At 38.6% G+C, this 26086-nt stretch overlaps 1 protein-coding gene across 2 annotated transcripts in view; it reads left to right on the forward strand.

Moving 5' to 3' along the window:
* MAN2A1 (mannosidase alpha class 2A member 1) overlaps positions 1–26086 on the forward strand; it is a 198672-nt gene that overhangs the window by 110793 nt on the left and 61793 nt on the right. For both annotated transcript variants that reach the window (XM_032762597.2, XM_032762598.2), the window contains exons 13-15: positions 19517–19682; positions 23587–23823; positions 23929–24051. In XM_032762597.2, the coding sequence (XP_032618488.1) occupies positions 19517–19682; positions 23587–23823; positions 23929–24051 (526 nt within the window). The remainder of the gene's footprint in view (positions 1–19516; positions 19683–23586; positions 23824–23928; positions 24052–26086) is intronic.

The raw sequence follows: 26086 nt of genomic DNA on the forward strand, positions 1-26086 counted from the left end.
TTTCTTTAGGAGACTACTCAAAAGCCTATTAGATTTCACTAACGGCTTGTCTATACGAACACTTAGCTCATGGCAGGTTGGAGTGTAAATCTACTCTGCACAAGCCTGCTGCACACTAAGTTTCTGTGTGGACCCTTCTTCTGGTCGATAAAACTTCCCTGGTGCATTTTAATCCACTCCCATTTCAAAGTGGAATAGATTAAAGTGCACTCTGTAACTTATAATGAGCAGTGGCAGGGTCCACACAGACACGTAGTGTGCAGTAGGCTAATGCAGGGTAGATTTGAACCCCAGTTTAGAATCATAGAATATTAGGGTTGGAAGAGACCTCAGGAGGTCTAGTTCAATTCCCTGCTCAAAGCAGGACCAACTAAATCATCCCAGCCAAGGTTTTGTCAAGTCAGGCCTTAAAAACCTCTAAGGATATAGATTCTACCACCTCCCTAGGTAACCCATTCCAGTGCTTCACCACCCTCCTAGTGAAATAGTGTTTCCTAATAGCCAACCTAGACCTCCCCCACTGCAACTTGAGACCATTGCTTCTTGATCTGTCATCTGCTACCACCGAGAACAGCCTAGCTCCATCCTCTTTTGAACCCCCTTCCTGCTGTTTGACAAGTTAAATCTCTAGTGGCCTTTTTTGTTTCCATCTCAGTTTCAAAGTCATGTATAATACTATATCCTTTATCACAAGACTTGGTATCAGAGGTTTACTAAAATTCAGTTGTTACATCTCTTGACTGTTACCAGGTGCCTTATAATTTATCAATAATGTATTAATTATAAATGTGCTGTTTATTCATGGTCTGTTATCCTGTAGATGTTAAGTAAATTTTTTTCTGTTCACGTGTGTTCCAGTATTGGAGCCTCAGCAGTGTCTGAATTGAGTTTACCTCAACTGTATTTTTCTCTTCTCTAACTAGCTAGTTTAGTGTTAGTACTTTAGTGTTGGCTTTATATTAGTTAGTTGTAGGAATTCGATAACTTAATACAAAATTAAAATATTTAATTTTTTTATTTATATATATATATTTTATTATAGTTTTAGTGTAAGGACCATTGTCCTTTCCCTTTTATTTTCTTCTCTTAGGAGAACTTAAATACTGGGAGGGCACGCCCAGTCCTCCAAATATTAAACACTGCCTTTCATGCTGTGAGGCGATCCCAGTCATAAGGAAGACTTTAGCTCTCGGGGTTTCGGAGGAAAGTCCAAAATACAGTTGATTACCTTCCTTTTGACAGATAGAAGCTATTTGCTGAAAAAAACGAGTTCCTTCATAACTTAAGACTCTAAGATCATCTTCTTTTCGCTCAGAATTTACACCCCTGCACATAAAAAAAACATAAAAAAATTAGTGAGTCCCAGATGGTGCAGAGATTTCTTCCCACTCAGCTTCCTTTCTCCCAGAGACATTACGAATTCTCAGCATAACAGCCAACGGTTCCGAAGAGAAGACCGTCTATCTCTGGGGCATCAGGCTCACAACCTACAACTTTGAAACATCAGTTTTTATGAGGTGGTCAAGGTGCTGAGTTACCGTCCTCACTCATATCTGCTGCAACAATTTACATGTCTCCCTTGTTTTGGCAACCATCTTTCTCATTTCTGTCAGGAGTGGGACTTTATCTCTATGGACAAGTGGGGTTTGGAGTTAACTCTTGCAGAGGCAATTCCAATAAGATTGGTTCTTGGCCCTTGACCTGCAAGAGACTTACTTTCATGTAGCAATCCACCCTTCCTGCAGAAGATTCCTATACTTCTCTCTGGGTCAAGAGCATTTTCAATGCAGAGTTCTGCTCATCTTCACAGAAAAGGAATTCTGATATTCCGATACTTCAGTGGTTGTCTTCTCAATAAAACACACAAGACTTCAGGGGTGATTCAGAACTGTTTATTTGCCAAGCAAACACAGTTTGAACAAATTACTCTCAATGGCTTCAATCATGGAAGTCCCTCGACTGGTGGAAGGACCCTCACAGTGTTTGCACAAGGGTTGTCTTTGCACAGCCATCTCCAATGTCAGTAATAACAGATGCATCCCTACTGGGATGGGGAGCTCATATAGACATGCACCTTGGTCATAGCAAGTGGTCACCTCTTGGGTCCACGCTGCACGTCAACTTAATGGAACTCGGAGCAGTCTGAAATACTTGTCTCCATTTTCTTCCACTAATCAGGGGGCAAATACATGAAGATCATGACTAACATGTCATGCATATTTATATCAACCATCCAGAGGGAGTGAGATCACCCTCCCTCTGCACTGAAGCAGTGGGTTAGATCCCATTACCCTCCGCCACCTATTTCGTTCTTGGGGTGTCCTGCAGATAGGTTTGTTTGCCACAGCCAAGAACAAGAAGAGCTCCCAGTTCTGCTCTAGAGGCAGTCTGAATCACTACTCCTTGGGGGTTGCCTTTCACTTTTGTTGGAGTTCAGATCCTTCAACTTCAAGATTCTTTAACTCAAGGGATGGCAGATGGATGGTTTGCAGGGTTGAAAACAACTTGTTCTAAGGACATAGAGAGTGCTTCTGCATAGAAGAAGGAGAAAGTCCATTCCTAACACCTACCTGTAAAAGTGGGGAGATTCAGTCACTGGTGTGGCCTAAGGCATCTTTGACCTACATCCTCTCCATTATCCAATATATTAGATTACATACTAGAGCTGAAAATGACAAGATTGTCTCTAAGAAGAATTAGAGTACACTTGACAGCTATTATAACTTTCCTTCATACAATAGAGGGTTTTTCCATCTTCTCTTATGCTACAATGATGTGGTTTCTCAAGGAATTGGGGAATCTTTCCACAAGTCAGATGCCTGATACTCACTTGTGACCTCCACTTGGTACTTATATGTCTTATGAGGCCCCCTTTAAACCTGTGGTTGCCTGCTCTCTTCTACATTTGTCTGTGAAAACGGCCTTTCTCTTAGCCATTACTTCAGCTCAAAAAGTTTGAGAAATAGGGGTTCACAGTCTTAAGGATAATGTCACATTGTGACCACATCCCTGTCGCAACCCTGAAGCCTATGCTCTAACATGGCATCTGTTTGGCCAATTGTCAGTCAAAAGGTCACATTGGTACTGTGTGAAACACTGTAGTGCGGTGTGCAACAATATAGTACCGTATGCCTTTTCCCACTCTTTTCCCTGGTCACCTAAGGGTCAGACTAGTGTGCAAAAATACCAGTGTGCCTGTTCTTGAACCTTCTGTCAGTTAAAAGGTCAAGTTGGTACTGTGTGCAGAAGCATAGGGCTGTGTGCAAAAGTAATGTGCCGGGTGCAGCTCCCATTGATATAGAGGGCACCAGCTCGGAACGTGGTTGGTGAAGGAGCTAGGGATCAATCAGACGCTGACACGAGTAAGAGTCTTTGAATAAAACTAAGTCTCTCGCCGAAATCTGCAGGAGTATCCGCGGGCTAGCTGAAAGGCCTGATCACCCTTTCAGCCAGGGTTTCCTCCGAATTTAGCTGGCTCAGGTCGTGTCGATTTGCTTTCTTTTTTGGATTATTTTCCCACCAATTCGTCATGCTCTTGGTGTCTGTACTGCTGGTCAGCTGCACCTGGAGTGTGCTGTAAATACTCTGTTTAGCCTCTTTCCTTTTTTCCCTCCCTTTCTTGATACCAAGATGTGTATATAGTATATGAAAGTTAAATTGTTGTATTGACTGCTATTGTGGTTAATTGTTGTATTTTACAATATTCGGTTAATGTGCGCACAGTTTACTTAGTTTTGTGTATCTGTTCTGGATTTTAGTAAGCAGTTGATCGTAGACTGCTTCGTTTTTTGTTGTTGAATGTAAATATATTGTTTCAAGTTGTGTGTATATTCTTGTTCTGATAGTGTTGTTAGTTGGTAAAAGTGCTCCTCCCCATCCCAAGTTTCAACTTATTCCCCATTAATAAACAACCACTTGGTTTTGAATTACAACCTATTTTTGGTTTTGATTTTCCTCTCTCAATCAAATCCTTACTTGAACTTGCTTTGGTCTCAGACAATCCCAAGCCATTAGTTTGTCTCAATTCTTTTCCTTTTTGTTCTCTTCCTTTCCTTATCTTTATTTTCGATACTAGCATTCCAGGTATAGGCCTTTGAGGGTACCTCGCTGTCTTGTGCTAAGACATAGAACAAAGGTATTTTGATTGACTAGTTTCCTGTTGGCTTAAGCCAAATGGTCAGTTGTGCTATTGTAGGGTATTGTGGGATGTAGCTTAGTGTGAGTATTAAGAACTTTTGGAAAAACAGAGGTCAGTTCAGCTCTCATAACTGCCAGGCATTCATGTAATGTGGTATATGCTGAAGTAACAATCTCATGTGCATATATCAAAGTACAGAACATTATACAATTGGTCCTACATGAAGCAGTTCCAGGATTCACAAGGCCTGGTGAATGAGGAACTGCATCATCCAACCTTTATCACAGGGCTTCTTAACAATGGAGAGCAGCAGGACCGGGCTGTTGCAGCCTGAGCCACAACCCACAGGGGGAACCCTGTCCCACAGTGCAACCCCTGCCTGTAGTAGTGGTAACAGGGGACTCTCATGTAGGAGCCTGCTACTAGGATGGCAGGAGGTCAACCATCACTGGTCTTTAGGTAGGTTGGAACCTCTCTCCACTGAATTGAAGTGAAAGGGCTGTCAGGTCAGGCACCCCATCTCACTGAAGTTGTTAGAATATCACAGGAAGACATATCTAACGTATCTAGCTCTCAAATAACATAAGGTTTTCTAGGGTTAAACCAAGCTTCTTAAAATTTATCCAGAAATGAAATGATTCACTGCAAGTCATAGGGCACAGATGTAATATTTGAGACCTATTTCTTAATAAGCAGGCAAACATTCTGTGCTGGCTGAATTTTTCAAGTTGTCTTAAGGTTTAGCCCTATGTAGAACACATTTTATTAGACAATACTCAAGGTGACAAAGCCATGCATAATTACAGTCAGGTCTGTTTCTTGAAATACAAAGTCAGTTGTCTTGCTAAGACCAAATTGAAAAAAAAACCCCACCCTTAGTTATGGCTCCTATCTCAATATCTAGCTGCAGATGGACACAACAGAAGTTCAGTTTCCAAACCTGAGTAACAAATAGCGGGCATACTTTTGTTTGAGGAAATTAATTACCTTTCTCCTCCCCAGCCCTCAAATATTACATCAGTCATTTTTCACAATGATACTCAGCCAATCAGTTCTCATCTCTATTCTGATCTCATTTGGACAGTAGGTCAATCAACCTCACTGATTACCTCTGGAAAAAAATGTCAGTGTAAAGTTGCTATTACTTTTTCAAAGAAAGCACTTGACAAGATTTTTTTGCTACTGTTGTCAGAATACACAATTGTAATGCATGCTAAGAATACGTTATCCATGTAATATGTGATAAGGAATATATGCACAAGAAGCGTAACTTAGTTGTAAAGGAGACTTGTAGTGTGAAATGATGCGAAGGAAAGCCTGTGCTGAGGACTTGAGCCAAGGCTGAGAAACCTGCAGTGGAAAGTGCTATAGGAAAATTAGGTGTCTTGCTGAACTACAAAGATTAAAACATCACCCAGAGGCATAATAATCTGAGAATTTGGCAAGTCTAATTTCAAGTCCTGTTTGTGTTGCCCGTCTTTCAGGTATAGGATGAGTTTACATGAGTCTCCATAAGGATATGGAGTTCTGAATAAGAGTGTATTTTGATCACCATGTAGATTTTGTTACATTTGTACATGGACCCTGAGATAAGTGATAAAATGATTCTTATAACTACATATGAATAAAATAAACTGTATAGGAATAAATTCTTTGACTAGCATAATAAAAATAACATTTGACTTTCTTAAATATTGTGATATTCTAGCATGTAAAATATGAGCATAAAAAAAAGAATACTAGTGTTGTGTATAAACTATACAGAGTTAATAAACTGCAAAGAATCACAGGGTTAGAAGAGACCTCAAGGGTCATCTAGTCTAACCCCCAGTCAAGATGCAGGATTTATTTTGTCTAAGCCTTCCAAGTCAGATAGTTATCCAGCCTCCTTTTGAAAACCTCCAAAGAAGGAGCTTCCACAAGCTCCTTAGGCAGTCTGTTCCATTGTCCTACTGTTCTTACAGTTAGGAAGTTTTTTCTGAGATTTAATCTAAATCTGCTATGCTGTAGTTTGAACTCATTGCTGCTTGTCTTGCCACAAACGACAAGAGAATAACTTTTCCCATCTTTTTTTAAGGCAGCCTTTCAAGTATTTGAAGACCCTATCAATCTCCTCTTTTCCAAACTAACTGTATCCAGTTCCTTTTAGATTTTGCTTGTATGGCTTGCATTCCATTCTTTTGATCATCTTTGTCACTCAACACTGGATCCTTTACAGTTTCTCCAAATCCTTTCATTCGTGACCAAAATTGGAGACAGGACTCCAGCTGAGACCTAACCAGCATCAAGTAGGACAGTACTATCACATCCTGTAACTTGCATGCTAGGCCTCTGTTAATGCAACCTAAAATGAATTTGTTTATTTATTTTATTTATTTACTTACTTATTTGCAGCAGCATTGCATTGCTAACTCATGCTGAGATTGTGATCCACCACAACTCGCAGATCGTTCTCAGCAGTGCTGCTGCCAAGCCAGTTATCCCCTATTCTGTTTTTGTGCATTTTTCCCCCCTAAGTGAAGCACCTTACATTTGTCTTTGCTGAATTTTATTTTGTCGTCTACAGTCCAGTTCTCCAATTTATCAACATTCCTCTGAATCTTAGCTCTATCCTCCAAAGTGTTGGCAACCCTCTCTAGCTTTGTGTTATCTTCAAATTTGTTCAATATGCTCTATATTTCTACATCCAGTTCATTAAGAAAGATATTGAACAACACTGAACCTAGAACATAGATCCCTGTGGAACCCTATTTGAGACCTCCTTCCAGACTGACATGATTCCATTAATTGTTACTCTTTGTTTGGGGTTGTTTAACCAATTATGTATGCACTTAATGTTAGTTTTGTTGAGCCCGCATTTCTCCAGCTTGCTTATTAGAATGTCATGTAGGACTATGTCAAAAACCTTGTTGAAGTCCAGGTATATTATGTCCATTGCATTCCATCTATGAACCAAAATAGTTACCTGTCAAAGAAAGAAATCAACCTGGTTTGGCATGATTTGTTCTTGATAAATCCATGCTGGTTGCTAACGTTTACCCCTTCATCCTCCAGGTATTCCAAATTGAATGTTTTATACATTGCTCTAATAGCTTCCTGGTATCAGTCAGGCTGACTAGTCTGTAGTTCCCCGGCTCCTCCTTTTTTCTCTTTTTTTAAAGATGGGCACTACGTTAGCCCTTCTCCAGTCTTCTGGGACCTCACCTGTCACTATGAGTTTGCAAATATTTTTTTGCAAACTAATTTTATAATTAAAATATTATAATTTTCTTCCTTAGCATAACAAATTGGTTTGGAATTGAATTTTGATAGAAATATTGCTTGAGTTTTGCTTTGGATAAGATTGCAGTAACATTTGCAAAAAGGGTTATATCTTGCCAGCTGTTTTAAAGTAGAACTTCTCACTGACTTTTATTGCTTTTATTTTATTCTCAGACAAGTGAGAGAGAGGGACCATTAGAAGTATGCATTTCAAAAGAAAGTATTTGCATTTTTATGACAATTTAGTTATAGGTTTGGACTGAATGATCACTTCATCACATCAGAGTAGTTCAAATATTTTAGAATTAAGACAATCATGGAATTTTATGAGCATAATTATTGTGATTAAATAGTTGCATTTTTAATTTCTCTGATATAATCTTCTTAGCTACTTCATTTAACACTGAAATTGGTGGACAGTTCATGCTGAGTATTGATTTTGATAGTTTATCATCAAGCACATGAGTGAAATTGGATTGTTGTTTTTTCTTACGCCAAACCCTCTTTCAGAAATGGTATTGAAAATGAACAAAACCAAAGATGGTGTTTTTTTTAAGTCTTAAATAAGAAGAGTACTTTTTACTATATGAACAAACATATCTGCTGTTTTTTTAAATAAACTCTAAGTGCCCCATGACCTCCATATTTGTTCTATGTAATTTGCATAAGTAACTGGTATTTTATTAACAGCTTATTTGGAATACTGAAAACTAAGTGATAAATAAGATCAGGGCATGTATGTGGATTTTGTTGTGAGGGGGCAGTCTTGTTTGTTGAAACCAACCAAAATTAAAAGTCAGAAAACAGTTCCCTTAATAGAGAAAAAAATACATATTTTGACCTATAAAAACAAGAAAGATAATCACTGTGAAGACTTGCTTTTGGTTCATTTTTGAGAAACAGAGTTGATTTTGGTTTTTCCACAGGAAAACATATCTCTTCTTTAGTGACTCATTGTTCTTCAAAGCATTCTAAGAAATTAATGTATTTCTCTGTGAATATCCGATTTTGACTGTGCATCTCTTTGCTTCTGAATTCAAGTACTGTAATAAATTCTAAAGTTTTCAAACTTTTATCATAAACCATTATTACATGAAATAGTTATATATAATTATCCTTGTCCTCTAATTATTGGTTTCTTATTATTTTTGATGAAGTAGTGATAGTCTGTTCTGAATTCTTAATTTGCTTAGTTTCTTTCAGTAGTCTTTCTGCTGTTAAACTTCAAAATTACACTGTAGAAACTAGTGTATGCATTGTTCTAAATTGTTTAACTTTGCAACTTTTCACAAATGAATTAAAATTTAAGATTTTCTATGTAGTGTTTTGAATTCAAAACAACCTTGACAAATTGGAGAATTGGTCTGAATTCAACAAAATGAAATTCACTAAAGACAAGTGCAAAATACTTCACTTGGAAAGGAAAAATTGAATGCAAAACTCCACAGTTGGTAATACCTGGCTAGGTTATAGTACTGCTGAAAGGATTTGAAGATTATAGTTGGACACAAATTGAACATGAATCATCAGTGTTCTGAGGGGGTGGAACAGGGCAGTATCATTCTAGGGTGCATTAACAGCAGTATTGTATATAAGATACGGGAGGTAATTGTCCTGCTGTACTTAGCACTGATTAAGCCTCAGCTTGAGTACTATATCTCCAGTTCAGGGCCACACGTTAGGGGAGATGTGGACAAATTGGAGAGAGTCCGGAAGAGAGTAACAAAATTGAAGAAAGATTTGGAAACCTGACCTATGAGAACAGAATTAAAAAATGGGGCATGTTTAATCTTGACAACAGAAAACTGAGGGGAGACCTAATAAGTCTTCAAATATATTAAGGGCTATTATAAAGAGAATGGTGTCCCACAGAAGGTAGGACAAGAAAGTAACCAGCTTAATCTGCAGCAAGGGAGGTTTACGTTAAATATTAGGAAGATCTTTCTACCTATAAGGATAGTTAAATTCTGGAATAGACTTCCAAGGGAGGTTATGGAATCCTTATCAAAGGAGGGTTTTGAGAACAGGTTGAATGGACAGACCTGTCGGAGGGTCTGGGTTAACTTGGTCCTGCCACGTTGCTGGGGGCTGGACTTGATGATTTCTTGAGGTCCCTTGCAGTCCTACACTTCTATGATTCTATGATTCTGACAATTTTGTAGCTTATTTTATTTCTGATTGCAACAGTAATGCAGTCATTGCATTATGAAGGTGTCATTTTCTGACACTCACAAATGATATCTCTCTTTCCAGGGCAAAGAACATAATATCAAAAATGAGGAATGCTGCATCATCTTAGAAACAAGTTCTTGATACCCATTACAAATAAGTTGCATTGGGTTTATTATGGAAATGGCCTGTGAACTGCAGTACCACTGCTTTAGCTTGAAAGGTGTCTTTCTGTGAAGTGTTTTCACAAAGCAGAGAATGCTCTTCATTGATTAAAATAACTATTCTAGCCAAGAGTTAGAAAAAATGGAACCTTGTGGATCCTGTGCATGTATTTTTAAGTCTTTTTTTGGAAGTAGAGAATATTCCCTTTCAGTATATCAAGATATCTGTATACCATTTCTTGACTGCAGTGTCTGGTCTCCTTCAGCCTTTCTTCTCAAGTTGCTTAAATCAACATTGTAGTTAGTCCAACACTATCAGGGCAGAGACTGAAGTGATATGCCATATTTCACATCTTCTTTTCTTCTGAACCAGATTTTTTTCCCCTCTAAATACAGATTAATAAAGCCTGCACTACAAGAGGAACAAGGAAAGGATTTTAGTGAAGGTACTTCCTGATCCTGAAAAAGTCAGGGGGCTTCAAGCCCATCTTGGACTTCAGAACACTTCACAAATTTGTGGTAAAAGAAAAATTTAAAATAGTGCCTTTGGATTTAATCCTTTTATCCTTAATGAGAGAGTAGCTTTGTGCTCTAGAATAGGGATATAAATGCTGCGTCTGAATCACACGAAGTACCTGGATTTGGAATATCTCGAAGATGTGTAACTTTTATAGAAAGTGTTGTCTTAGGTTGGTGTTGGCTTTTTGTATTTTCTCTGAAAATTTATCATTCTTATTTATTGTGCCATTGTGTCTGTGTTCACTGTGAGTGCTGTTTTCTTGAGAGTGTTCCATATCGAATAATAGGCTGAAGTAGCTGACTAATGTGGAAGGTAGGCCTCAACAGACGAATGAGAACTTTGAGAATTTTCTAATACATTTTCTAAATCTCTTCTTATAATGTCATCTTGCTTGTATAGAGTGACATTGCTCAAGTAAGGTCACATAACATTGTTGAATCACATGGCCCAAATCTGTTTGTTTCCATGGCATGTGTCAAAGGGCAAATGGTTAACTCTTTTAAAGTGAGTAAATAAGACTCTCCTCTGATATTTACATTTTTCAATCTATGCTACACCTCTCTTCTTTCATCAAATCACTTACAGCAGGATTTCTGAAATGCAAAAGTGAATAGTTGACTTTTTGAAAATGTCTCTTCTTCTTGGCCCTAGTCATTAACTCTTGGGATGGGAATCTGAGGGGAAGAAGTCTCAAACTGTTTCCTCATGGAGATGTCCTCATATTTGTCATCTTAAGAAAAGCCCATTGGATGCACCTCCAAACTTAGCAGATCTATGAGGATCCATGCAGATTCTATAGGATCAGCAGAAAGTTAGGGCTCTCTCTTCAGAGGTCCTGTATCTCTTAACTGGCTCTGTTTCCTGATAGTGCAGTGCTGTTGAATTCCTCCTGCCAGCTGCTTGCTCTGGCAAAAACTACCCAAGGTGGTGGTATTGTCACCAGAGAGTATCCGTAAGGCTAAAGGGGGAAAAGTGTGCCTGTTACCTTATCTCCACATTTTCTCCATAAGCATCTGCCACTCAGCAAGCTGACTAATTTATTTGGCCTGTATGCATCACATAAGAACATATAAGAACATAAGAATGGCCGTACTGGGCCAGACCAAAGGTCCATCTAGCCCAGTATCCTGTCTACCGACAGTGACCAATGCCAGGTACCCCAGAGGGAGTGAACCCAACAGGCAATGATCAAGTGATCTCTCTTGTCATCCATCTCCATCCTCTGACAAACAGAGGCTAGAGACACCCTTCCTTACCCCTGCTGGCTAATACCCATTAACAGACTTAACCTCCATGAATTTATCCAGTTCTCTTTTAAACACTGTTATAGTCCTAGCCTTCACAGCCTTCTCAGGCAAGGAGTTCCACAAGTTGACTGTGCACTGTCTGAAGAAGAACTTCCTTTTATTTGCTTTAAACCTGCTGCCCATTAATTTTATTTGGTGACCCCTAGTTCTTGTATTCTGGGAACAAGTAAATAACTTTTCCTTATTTACTTTCTCTACATCACTCATGATTTTATATACCTCTGTCATATACCCCCTTAGTCTCCTCTTTTCCAAGCTAAAAAACATACTGTAGCATCTAGCGTTTAATAAGGATGTTTAACCTTAATCATGGAATCATAGAATATCAGGGTTGGAAGGAACCTCTGGAGATCATGTAGTCCAACCCCCTGCTCAAAGCAGGTCCAATCCTCAGACAGATTTTTTTTTTACCCCAGTTCCCTAAATGGCCCTCTCAGGAATTGAACTCTCAACCCTGGGTTTAACCAGTGCTCAAACCACTGAGCTATCCCTTGTCCCAGTTATAATATGTTGAGGCTACTGAAGAAATATTCATAAACTAGTAATAGCACATTAGTTCGCTGTGTAACATGATGTACAGATTAAAATGCTGTTTTCCAAGATTACCATAAATCTATATGTAATCTGTAATTATTTTTCAAATCTGAGGTTAGATTTCTCTAGACTCGTAGCTCTTCTCTAGTATATAACAATTTTTCTCTCTCATGGGCACTTGCTGCTCTATGATCCATTACAACTGGGTTTATAATGAAATATAATAAAGAAGAGTAAGTCACTAAAATATGTATGTACACTGCTCTTTCAGTGCTTTTTCTGTGTTCACACTATATTGGTTCTTTTTCTGTCATCCCTTTTTTTTCCCTTTCTGCACAGGATTATTTGTTGCTTTGGTGCATACTCTAGATTCTTGGCTGCATCTCTTGTTAGCCTTGGATGCATCACTTTCAGCGATGCTTTCTTTTTTTAGGTTTTCTTCCTGCATCTCCAGGAAAGAAGTTCAGCGGTTTCAAGCAATGTACCTGCAGTAGAAACGTTTTAGTCATGGATGAGCATTATGGCTGTGTCCGCTGCATTGTAATTGAGCAGATCTGTCTGGAAATGTCATTCAGAGTAGTCACGTTTTGTGGGAAATAAAAAATTCTTCCTGGAAGCTCCCCAGAGGGAGTCCAGGGACTGTTTAGTATCGGACTTACATTGCTTCAAAGGATCAATCCTTGAACCAAAAACCCAAATCAGACTCTTCCACTGAGCACCAGGACTTGATGTTGATACAGATTCAACCCCCAGGTTACCTCAAAGCAATGTGCACTGACAGCATCATAAATTCAGGTTTCTTGAAGAGGTGGCATTAATGCTGCCTCAGATTGGTGGTAAATTAGCTCTGGTTCTTGAGAAGTTGCCTTTCACTGTGCCACCGTTAAAACACAAGACAGGACTTGGAAACAGATTCAGGGAACTTCTGGGGCAGTGTATGATCTTAGACCTAGTTAGATTCATCAGGTTTGTTTTTAAGGCTGCCTCAGCAACAGTCTTATCCTCAGCACATAGCTGGAAGATCCTTCATCAAAGACTGTCAGAATTCTTGTGCAAGAGCTGTGCTTTTTTCACTAATGTTGATGCATGACTCTGAGAGTTGGCTGTATCAGTAGGATCACTGGTCTTGATGCTGAGGATTAGAAGCAGTCGGAAGCATCATTTGTCAAGTTAGTGCTAATGGTCCTACATCTTAGTGAAGCATAGTAAACTCCTTGAGTGCAAGTAGCAATCCTATGGTAGATGGCATTGAAGATAGAGATTTCAGTGGCCTGCGCTTGGTGAGTTGATGATGAAAGTGTATGTGGCTTATCAGATCTCCCAATGCAGTAGAAATTTTTTTCCAACCCCTACATGGCATATTTTCCAGGAGCAAGGTGGATCTGCAAGCTAATCCAAGATTCCTTTCCAAGTTGGTGATGGAATAACACCTTAATGAGCCTATCATATTGTCAATATTCTTCCCATATGGGCCTGCCCATACCAGTGAGGTGGTTCATCACAAATTTGCCACAGTATGGTCCATGTGGCTTTATTTGAAATGAAGTAAAGATCTCAGGGTCTTCTCAACTGTGTTTTTTTTCCTTTGGGTAAACATTCTTGCCAACAATCTCAATAGATTAAATGACTATAGCCTTCTATCTCTTGTCTTTTCTTGACTAGCCAGCAGTTGGGTCTCATTGGATCATGCTATCTGAGGCAAAGCAGCTTCTTGCAAGCCTCAAGAATGTTTCATTCATGGTTTTACGATAGTGTTCATTACATATTTTTTCAAGGTACTATTTCTTGTATTTGCCTTCCAACGTAGAATCTTATTTCACTCTGTTCCATAGAGCTCCTTCTAAAGAAGGGATGCCTGCATTTTCCTAACCTCTGTTTTGAGACTATCCTTATTTGAGCTGGCCAAAATTTTGAAAGGTTTCTTTTTATGAGCATATATCCTAGAAGTGCTCTTTATTCGAGTCATGTTTGTTTTGGAAGCCTCATTCTTTCCCTTTTATAGAAAAAATAGATTCTTGTTAGCTTGTTACCTGTTGGGTATTGATCTATGTTTTTATGACTGCCTGATGCAATATTTTATTATTTGTTCCTTAAAGAACTTGGCCCAAAACTATACTAAGAATTTATAAGAAGGGAGAATCGCTTGACTGTAATTCTCCTTCGAAGATATGCAGGATTCACATTCCACAGTCCTACACCAAATTAACGGCTGTTTTTGAATTGATGTACTGTTGAACATTGTAGTTTTTATCCTGAGAAATTTTTGTTTTTGTTCATATAAGAGACATTTCAGTTGGTTATTTCAGGAGCAGGAATTGACTAGAAGGGTGTAGAGGCAGCTGTTGGTGTACATTGGCCAGGGTGTCAAAAATCTGTATGATGCCTGCTGCTACAATTTCCTGTAAAGGCCAAAAAGCCTCTGAGCTAGGTTAGTTTTGCCTTCATGTTGGAAGCTCAAGACACGAGAGTGAGAATCGTGCATGAAGGTCTCTTTAAAGACTCAGAATTAGAGGTGAGTAATTTCCCCCCTCTTTAATTTTTGTATAATTTAACAGTTGGTGTAACCAATTGTTAAATTGTATTATTTGAAAAAAAGTCAGCCGTCTTAAAACAACTTTGAAACTTTGACTATATATGTAAGTAATTATAGTGATCACATTAGACTCTCTACAACAACATATTTGCGTACATAATGTTACTGCAGTGTTCATGATAGTCCTTGGTCTTGTTATAAGGAATACTGTGGTAATGTTAATTACTTGCAAACAGTACTGGTGAAGATTTTAAGGATGACCACTTCATTATTTATTTGTTTATTTGTATTACAGGAACACTTAAGAGGGCCAAACCAAAATTACAGCCTGTATTTACTAGGCACAGTACATACTCCAAGTAGGAGATAAGATCTTTTTTCGTGAACTTTTTTTTTTTTTTTAATTGAATCTGATGGGGAAACCTAGGGGGAAATCTAAGCAACAGCGAGTTTCTAAGAGGACTTTATTAACAGCGAATTAGGCCACACCTCACTGATACCTCTGAGGTAAAATGTTCTGACTACAGACTTGTTTCTTCAGGGTCTTACTGGCCAATCGAAACAGGAGAGAATTTTTAATTTTTTGAAGAAAGATATTGTGATGTTGCATTCCATATTTTATTGATGTATGCTTATGAGTGTGAATATAATGTAACTGGAATATGCTTAATGTGGAAGGTCTCTTGTAAGGTATCATTACAAAGCTTATGATCTACTGAGTGTGTTCATCCTATTTGTGTGCATGTATTATTTCTATGTCTGAAATTAGGAAAATAAGATATAAATTTGTATAACTGATGTAAGCCCATTAACTGGAAGCTGTTAAGGGTACTTCAGAATCAGGGGCAGCTCCAGGCCCCAGCATGCCAAGCGTGTGCTTGGGGCGGCATGCCACGGGGGGTGCTCTGCCTGCTGCCGGGAAGGCAGCATGCAGGCAGGCAACCTTCGGCGGCATGCCTGCGGAGGATCCGCTGGTCCACCGAAGCCGCGGTACCAGCGGACCTTCCGCAGGCACACCTGTGGGAGGTCCACCGGAACCGTGGGACCGGCAACCGTCAGAGCGCCCCCCGTGGCATGCCGCCGTGCTTGGGGCGGCGAAATGTTTAGAGCCACCCCTTTTCAGAATCAGTGACCTGTAAATGGCCTTCCTGTGTGCATGTGGGCCAGCTCGTGGGCAATGAGGAATGAGGTCTCACAGGACGTGACCAGGTCACATGATACGGGAATCCATCTTAAATCTGGTACTTTTCCATTTAGAAGGAGAGGTGGGGACCCAGAGAGACAAAAGATTTCCGCCATGTGCCTAAGCTGTAAAAGAGGGTAGAACAGAACAAAGCGGGCTATTAGTCATGAGAAAACCCCTAGTTACCACCTGAACTGGAACTAACAAGGACTGCTCCAGGGGAAAGGATTGGGTCCAGACTAGGAAGGAGTCTAGTCTATGATAGAAGCTTATTGGAATATCTTTGAGGGTGAGATTTTACCTGTAAATAGTTTTTTAATATATTAGGCTTAGACTTGCGTGTTTTTGCTTTATTTTGCTTGATGACTGACTTTCTTCTGTCTGTTTATTACTTGAAACTACTTAAATTCTACTTTTTATACTTAATAAAATCACTTTTGTTTATTAGTAATACCTGGGGGAGCAAACAGCTGTGCATGTCTCTCTATCAGTGTTCTAGAGGGCGGACAGTTTGAGTTTATCTGGTATAAGCTTTATACAGAATAAAATGGATTTATTTAGGGTTTGGATCCCACTGGGAACTGGGTGTCTGGGTGCTGGAGATAGGTGACCTGCGGAGCAGTTTTTGGTTAAAGTCTGCAGCTTTGGGGGGCGTGGACCAGACCTGGATCTGTGTTGGGACAGGCTAACTTGTCTGGCTCAACAAGGCAGGGTTCTGGAGTCCCACGCTGCCAGGGAAAACGGGCTCAGAGGTAATTCCATCAAGTCAGGTAACAGTCCCAAGGAGATATGACTTAGTTTACCCTGAAGCAGTGCCACAAAAAGTGCTCTGAATGGTGAGAGTAGCATAACTGCAAATTGCCTTCTAAATGGAGGTAATTATTACAAGTTTTTACCTTTAAATTCAGATTATAAGACCTTTAGATGGTGCCAGACTACCTCCATGTTTCATGTGGGCAGGATATATGCAGCAGTTGCATTCCACACTGCATGCATGCATTCTGCATGATGATATTGTATAGGTGAAGTAAGTCCTGTGTAAATGTGATGTCTCATAATTAATCTAGAATTTTTTTTTGCAGTTAATGATTCTGAGTATGTGATTTGAGGGTTAGCGTTAAATGCCATTCTAAATAAATGCAGTTATTAGTCACTGTTGTAGTATGTGCATAACTTAATTATATACTGAGAATAAATTCTTCAGTTCTACTGAAGTAGAATTTGAAAAAATATTAATTAAACATCCAGGCATAAGAAAAATGCTGCATATATTGATATAATTGTATTTTTCTTCCAAGACAACTTTTCCCCATTAAGTTAACTCTTCCATAATTAACTGTAGCTCCATCCAATGAATTCTGAATTGTGATTTTAGTTTCCCACCTTTCTATTCAAACGGAGAATCTAAGTGTGAAATGTAAAACAAGTATGTAATAAAGCTAATTCTAAATTCTTAACCTTTAAAACTATGTTGCATAGGGAACATTGGTCTGGGAATAAAAGTTGGTATATTCCCAGAGCAGTGAAACCCTTTATTTATTGAGTGGGACGACTTCAGCTGGTCTCTGAAACTTCATTACTTAAGTTAATCTTTCCCCTACTGTCAGCTGGCTAGTGGCATGTTTCATGGTGCCTGGTAGGAAGCTGTACTTTTTCTAAACTAGTTAGCAAAGCCAGAGGTTGTAAACTGACTAGCTGGCCTATGATTACTCTGTTGCTCCTGTCCTTCTCTTTGCTCTCTCTCTCCTTCTCTTCTCATCTTTCTTGCCTTTCTAGTTTATCACTTTTTCCCAGCTATCCTTTCTGCCTCATCTTTCTGGCTTACTACAACTCCTTGTTGTCATCCAACTCTCTCCTGTGCTTAGGAACTTGCCCAGCACTCCTTACTACCTTCATCTTCTTATTGTATAACTCTAAACTTATTCCTTCTTCCCCTTCCCTCACACACAGACACATCTTGAGGAAAATAATCGGAGTTATGCAGTTATATCACGCCTTGGAGATTTTAGTATTCTGTACGCTTAACTTCACATGCCATGTTGTCTGTGTCCATATAGCAAGGGAATACTCCTATAACTTGGTCTTGTAGCATGTCAAGTTGTAAATTGTCAGGTCAGTATTTTCTGGTGAATACGGTTATCAGTCCAATTTATGGTATTTTGCACTTCTCATAATAAATATGTTATGTGGAAAAATTACATACACACAAACATGTTTTACAAATAGATACAAAGTTCCTAGAAATATTTCCATGCAGTATTATCCTGAAATAGTTAAGGTTGTAACTCTGAAGACATAAATGAGTATTGATACTTTAAATTGCATTCATATGATCATATGGAACAAGAATGTATATACAGTCTCTTTATAACCAGATTTCATATGATTCATATGGAAGAAGAATGTGTAACCAATCTAGTTATAACCAGAATGTATATCCAATTTACAAGTCTGTCGCAACTTACGCACATTTAACATGCGCGATTTCAGGTTTACGCTGAGTTGCCTGGAGTCCGGTGGAGGCGTGGCCTTGAGATTTAAAAGGTCCTGGGGCACCAGCTGTGGCTGGGTGTCCCAGGGCCTTTAAATCACCCAGGGGGCTCCCAGCTACAGAGGTGTCTGGTAGCCCCTGGGGCGAACTAAAGGACCAGAGGCTCCAGCCACGGTGGAGCTCTGGGCCCTTTAAATGCCAGCCCCAGCCCGGCTGCCAAAGCTGCGGGTGGGATTTAAAGGGTTCTTCTGGGCTCCACACTGCAGCGGGAAGCCCAGTGGAGCCCTTTAAATCTCGCCTGCAGCTTTAGCAGCTGGGCCGCGGCCAGCATTTAAAGGACTCCTCTGGGCTCCCCGCTGCGGAGGGAAGCCCAGTGGAGCCCTTTAAATCTCACCTGCAGCTTTGGCAGCTGGGCCCGGGTGGTATTTAAAGGACTCCTCTGGGCTCCCCACGGCGACAGGAGCCCAGAAGAGCCCTTTAAATGCCGTCCCAATTCAGCCACTGGAGCTGCGGGCGGGATTTAAAGGGCTTGGGGATATAATTTTCAGTATACACGGTTTTTGCTTTACACGATAACAGCAGAACAGAACCCCCGCGTATGATAAGACTTACCTGTAGTTATAACCAGATTTCAATAAAGGCTATTATTTTTCCTATCACTGTTTTTTCCCCCTCTCAAAGCCACTGCTGAGGCTGAAAGTTATTTTAAAAAACAAATATCTTAACAAATTCTTACTAAATGTTTTAAAATCTTTACAGTTTGCCTTGTGATTCTTTTGCCATTTACACTGAACCTACTAGGAAGCTATCGTTCTTCTTTTGCGTAATTTACAAATAATGCAGAATTGAACAGTGAACAAAGTTTTACTCTTGATGTTCAATAATTCAGGCTTTTAAAAAATATTTACATTAAGGGCAATCTTTGCATTAAGACTGTATTTGTAACAGCTAAAGAAAATTCCTAAGCATCTCATTTTCTAAACATATATAAAATTTTTCTGAGTACCATAAGATATGTCTTTCTGTCTAAAGCCTATGAGAGAGAGTAGCATTAAGAAAGGTGTCTACTGTTTTTCCTGTTTACAGTTTATATATTTTTATTGTATACATATATATTATAGTTTTAATTATTCCACTTATATAATTAGTGTGAAATAATACAATAACTTGAAAACATTATTTTCATAAAGATAATGTGACAAAAATGTTTTTGCAGGTACCTTTTGGTTTATAATCCTACAGAGCAGGAGCGGTTCTCAGTGGTTTCAGTCTATGTGAATTCACCCAAAGTTAAAGTATTATCTCCTTCAGGGAAACCTATTATGGTCCAGGTCAGTGGAGTATGGGATGGAAGAACTACAGTATCACATGAAGCATATCAGGTATGCCACTTGAAATAAAAAGTGTAAGTTATACTGATTTGCACTTAGATATGTACTATAGCTCCACGTTAGAGGAAAAAATAAAGAAAACTAGATTTCATATATATGAATTGTATCAATTTTATAAAGAAGATTCTGTGTCTGAGAGAGAGGGAATAATTAAATCATTTTGGTCTTCATTTAGGTCTAAGAAATAGCACCAACTTTCTAAACCTCATTACTTTTCGTGATATTACCAAAGCTTAATACTGGATTAGGTGTTTCAGTAATGAGCCTCATTTTGAGGAATTTATTATTTGGTATCATTTAAAATTGCTTTGGGTTGAAACTTAGTGTGTATGTGTTTAACTAGAATTTTTTCCCCTAACTTTTCTACAAGTGCATTGATCTCTGTATTCTGTTTATATTTCTGTTTATCCATGTTTGAGTCAGAAAAGTGGATTTGTTGCAATATTTGTTTTAACATTGTTGAAAATTGTTTGAATAGCAGCTGCTGTGTACACGTGTTAGATACTTCATTTTTTTTAGCTCCATTAATTTAAATGGCAGTTAGCATCACAGGGATGTTATAGCCATTTCATTGCATTTCTGAGGAGATGTAAGTACTTGAATTCGATGCCCTGGTTACAAGTAGAGCCCCGAGGCCAATTCTGAAGCGTTTCAAGTAATGATTTTTGTAACTTTTCCTTCTTAATAAATAGTCTTACACATACAAGGATTTTTCTTTTACCCCAAAATAACAACAATATCACAGATCCAAATCTTAGTCTCTTAGAGCTTCACAGAGCAGTAGAATGAAAACTCCCATCCTCTGGAAGGCTATGTTTTTTACAGTGTGCAGTGTATCAGGCCACACTACTAAATGTATTTTGCTTAAGGAAAACTGTTTCTATTAAAAATATAGATTTGAGCTCCTCCTTATGCGAGGATTAAAGACTCACGCCAAGGAAATAAGGCCCCTTTCTCATTAAGTGAGAGGCTCAGATATGAAGACCTTTTTTTCTCTTTCTTTAAGTCTCCAATGGTGTTGATAGTACTATCATTCCAACAAACAAAAAACGTTTTTTCCAAAATATTCAATGCTCACTGTTAAAGGGAGTGTTGAGAGACGTGAACATTTATACTTCGTGTGAACGTGAGTATCACAGAACTATTGAACTAATGTATTAGAACACTTTTTTTAAAAAATAAAAAGTAACATAAGGTGTACATTTTAAGAATCCATTGTTAATTTTCCTTGGATTACCATTTTAATCAATCAGCTTTTTGGAGTACACAGCCTTAATATTGGAACTTCTGTTATGAGAAGTTCAGAAGAGAGAAAAACACTCCCCTTACTCCTTCTTGGTAGAGGAAAAAAAGAGAGGATAGGGGGATGATTGTAGTGGAGAACTCAACACAGCAAATTCATATGTAACAAGGCATACAAAGAAATATACTAATAGTAATATATGAATATAATAGTATATTAGTGTACTAAGACTAATTTTTTTTTAAAATACTTGTTATTGAAAGAAATGTTGATACAAGTCTTTATATTCTTAGAAGGTCTCATACTGGCAGGGTATATGCAATATAAAAGTACAGCTGAATCCTAAGAAAATAGGGACACTTTATACTTACAAGAATGTTAAACTGGAAGGCTAAAATTTGTATGCTATAGGACTTTAACACATTATTTTGAATTGTGGGGTTCTTGTAGACATATTAGTCAAAAAAGCAAACAGGATGTTAGGAATCATTGAAGAAGGGATGGAGAGTAGGACTGAGAATATATTATTGCCCTTGTATGGATCCATGGTGCACCCACATCTTGAATACTGTGTGCAGATGTGGTCTCCTCACCTCAGGAGAGAGATTCTGGCACTGGAAGGGATTCAGAGGAGGGCAACTGAAGTGATTGGGGGTTTGGAGAGGGTCCCATATGAGGAAAGATTGGGGAGGCTAGGACTCTTCAGCTTGGAAGGGAAGAGACTGAAGGGGGATATGGTGGAGGTGTATAGAGTCATGAGTGATGTTGAGAAGGTGGATAAGGAAAAGTTATTTGCTTATTGCCATGGTACAGGAACTAGGGGTCACCAAATAAATAGGCAGCAAGTTTAAAAGAAATAAAAGGAAGTTCCTCTTCACGCAGCGCACAGTCAACTTGTGGAACTCCTTACCTGAGGAGGTTGTGAAGGCTAGGACTATAACAGTGTTTAAAAGAGAACTGGATAAATTCATGGTGGTAAAATCAATAAATGGCTATTAGCCAGGATGGGTAAAGAATGGTGTCCCTAGCCTCTGTTAGTCAGAGGATGGAGATGGATGGAAGGAGAGAGATCACTTGATCATTGCCTGTTAGGTTCATTTCCTCTGGGGCACCTGGTATTGGCCACTGTCAGTAGACAGATACTGGGCTAGATGGACCTTTTGGTCTGACCTGGTACGGGCATTCTTATGTTATGTTCTTATTTATAAATACTGTACTTCAGAATTAGGATTGTTAATTCTGTCGATAAAATTGTATTTAAAATAATTTCAATTGTCTTAGTAAATGAACAACACTGTCACAATATTCTTTAGTGTAAGGAAGTTTAAGGAATGCAACAAATACAGTGGTAATGGTATCCAGTAGCAGAAAAAAAAATTGAGAAGTTTGAGTTCCAGTATGGCTCGGCTGTCTTATCTTCATCTCAGATAGAAAAAGCTCTGGGTAATGTGGACTTCAAAGAATAATGTAGAGGTAAAATTCAGGTACAGTCAGATCTACTATCTGTTGTTCTGAAGTGGAAGAAAAAGCATAGTTTCCACCACTCTATTGACTAAGGGGTATGTGTGTTTGGCTATAAAAGCATTATCAGAGGAGGATCTGAGATGACATTTGAGCTAAGTGGACCTTCAGATCCAAAGACTTCAGCTGTAAGGTCTTGGATCCCTAGTCCTCTGGGTCTGAACTCTGATGTAATCTCCATTTCTCTATACTCAAGCTTGATCCTTGCCTTGGAGTCAATGCCTGCTTTTGGTTCTGTTTGATAATTCTGGGAAATTTCAAACCGTATTGCATCATAGAGATTCTTCTCAATCATCATGTGCCAGTAGTTGTATTTTGCTATGAACTTCGCACTGAGATTTGTCCAAAAAAACATTACATGGAGCTCTGTTCAGATGTTTACTTAGCATTACTCTTTTGATCTGGAAGCCAGATTGAATTCCTATTTCAGAATCTTTTTCCTGCAATGTATATTATTTTCAGCCCTCTTCTAAGGGGCTAATTACTGCTAATAAATCTCAAGTGTGGGGGCTCTGCAGAGGCTATCTTAGAAGGAGAAAGGAAAGTTACATATGGAGTTCTGGGCACATTGTTTCCAGAGACCCACCCACCCTGTTTCTCTGTTATGAAGATCTTCTAAGTAAGCAGCAAAGAATCAGTGGCAGTTTGAGCCACATTCCATTATATCCTCCAGTTCTGATCCATAATGGTATGTTAGTGTTGTGCTCCAACATTATCTGCTTTCTAGAATATTTCTGACCCTTAGCACCAATTTTATGCTCATTTCCTTAATATGTGGTAATATGCTCAACTCAAGATTATAGATCGTATTTCTTTATAGCAATAGACTAAAAATTGTAACTGTTGTTCATTTTAGTAAACAATGATCATGTCCTTCTGAAATATTACTAATCAGATGAATAGCAGCAAAATTTCTATTTGTGATGAAATATTAGAACATTTGATTTAATAACTGGAAACATTCTTATTAATATCTAATACTAATTTGCGTTCTTGGAAATTTAGGCAAAATTCAGTGCTGGTGTAACTGTTGAGATGAATAGAAATGTAGCAGGCATTAATTTGGTGCAGTACATTCAAAATTTTATTTTAATGATAGTACATTTTTAATATGTTTTCTTGCTCCAACAGATCTCTTTCATGGTGCACCTACCACCTTTAGGTCTGGGAGTTTATCAGCTTTTGGAGGTTCTGAATTCAGAAATGTTCTTGGCTGATTATAATATATATACTAGTGGAGGAAATAATGTGCAGGTGAACCCAGATAAAGTTTTCAAGATCAAGGAGATGCAAAATTCTGCAGATGACATTACTTTAGAGAACTCCTACATGAAACTATGGTTTTCTGGGATCTCAGGGCTTCTGAAGGTGTGTTGGCTCACAATTTGAAATTTGTGTTTGTTTATAAAAATATTAATGCATAAAAACTATAAATGTGTCACTCTTTCAAATTGTGATTATTTATCTTTTTAGAAAATTAACACAAAAGAAGATGGCAAAAACCATCAAATAAAAATGGAGTTTGCTTGGTATGGAACCACAAGTAACAGAGATAAGAGCGGGGCTTATCTCTTCTTACCAGATGGAGAGGCCAAGGTAGTAGTACGCATATTATATTTGTAAATAAAGGCTTTCATCCGGAAAGATCCCCCAAAACTTTGCAAATTATATATAAAAGCAGTAGTTGACCCACCATTGAAATATAGCTACATCTTTTGTGAAGCATTGCATTCAAATTATGCACATGGGAATTTTAACAGGACACTGAAAATCCTGGCAGAAAGTGCCATGGGATTTTCAATGACCACAAGTGCCCAAGATTGTAACTTCTTTGCGGGATGGGCTGTTATTTATGATGTGTTTATACAATGCCTAGCACAATGCGGCCCAACTTTCATTGAGATGTTCAGCACTACTGCATCATAAATGATAATAAACATAAAAGGAAGAGCAAGTGACTGTTTAATTCAGCTATCTACTACTACAAACAGGCATTGTTTTAGTTCAGCAATTATTTTTTTAAAAATCACATACTCTTTTCGGTTAACTCTTGTTTATTTTCAGCTTCCTTGGAAATTCAGAAACATGCCGTGTATCTGTACTTGTTACCATGTATATTCATATTAAGGAAATATATCTCAGAATTCAAAAATATTTTTTCAGAGAAATGCTATATACTGAAAATGGTGTAGAAAACTGTTTTCTAAAGGGAAATGATAGCATGCAGCTTAATATTTCTCTTCATTCTTTGTTTCAGTTTTCCCTTGGAGGAACTTGAATTACTAATGTAGGGTCAGACTAAAGCCCTTCCTGTGTGTTTGTTCAAGGAAGAAAGGGCATATAACATGTTTATTGTCCCTTGTATTGGCTAGCCATACTGTGGGTGGAGCAACTTTTGTATTCTTGCTGCTTCCCACCACCTTAGCTTTGGGGATATGTAGGACTCACATAGGGTATATCCCACTTCCCTTCCACTAAGTTCCTCCCTCCCTTCTGTAGTGGGAAAGGCAGACTGTGACTGAGTCCTAGGCAGTTTGCTGGGGCAGTGAATCAGCGTGCTGCTTCGCGTGCAAGGCTCCTGGTAAAGCCATCATTGAACTCTAAACAATGCATCAGTCAGGTTGACGTAACTGCACATCTCAGTATTCTTATGAGCCCCAGTGGAAACGTGGACCGATTTCTGAGGAGTACAAAAGAATAGCACGTAGGGACAAAAGCAGAAAGCTGAGACACAAAATGAGTTTTATACTGGGCAAAGGAGGTAAGAAGAAGAGGTTTTTTAAATATATTAGGAGCAAAAGAAAGATGAAGGAAAATGTAGGCTCTTTTCTTAGCAGGGAAGGAGAGCTAATAATGTATGACAAAAAGAGGGCTGAGGTATTTCTATTTTGCTTCAGTCTTCTCTAAAAAGGTAAATTTGTGACCTAATATTTAACACAATTAATATTAACAACAGGGGGTAGGAATGCAACCCAAAATAGGGAAAGAACAAGTTAAAGAATATTTAGATAAGTAAGATGTATTCAAGTTGGCAGAGCCTGATGAAATTTATCTTAGAGTACTTTAGGAACTAGCTGAAGCGATCTCGGTTAGCAATTATCTTTGAGAATTCTGGAGGAAGGGTGAGGTTCCAGAGGACTGGAAAAGGGCAAGCATACTACCTCTCTTTAAAAGAGGAAGCAAAGAGGCCCTAGAGAATTTTAGACCAATCGGCTTGACTTCAATATCTGGAAAGATACTGGAGCAAATTATTGAACAATAAGCTTATTAGCACCTAGAGGATAATAGAGTCATAAGTAATAGCCAACATGGATTTGTCAAGAACAAATCATGCCAAACCAATTTAATTTCATTCTTTGACAGGGAACTCTTCTGATGCCAGATATTTCTTTCAGGAGTACCAAGAACTCCTGATTTTGAAAGGCAAATAGTACAGGACTTTAAAGGAGCTACAATAGTTAGTAACGTGGGTCAGGAACCCCTATCAGATAGAGGTGCCACACCCTTGCACTCCACTGTGAACCAGCTGCTGAAGAATGTGTGGCAAGGACGTAAAAGGTTGCTACAAGGAGGAGGGAGAAAAATTGTTGTTCTTAACCTCTGAGGATAGAACAAGAAGCAGTGGGCTTAA

Source organism: Chelonoidis abingdonii, chromosome 6 (assembly GCF_003597395.2).
Source record: "Chelonoidis abingdonii isolate Lonesome George chromosome 6, CheloAbing_2.0, whole genome shotgun sequence".
Taxonomy (NCBI): Eukaryota; Metazoa; Chordata; order Testudines; family Testudinidae; genus Chelonoidis; species Chelonoidis abingdonii.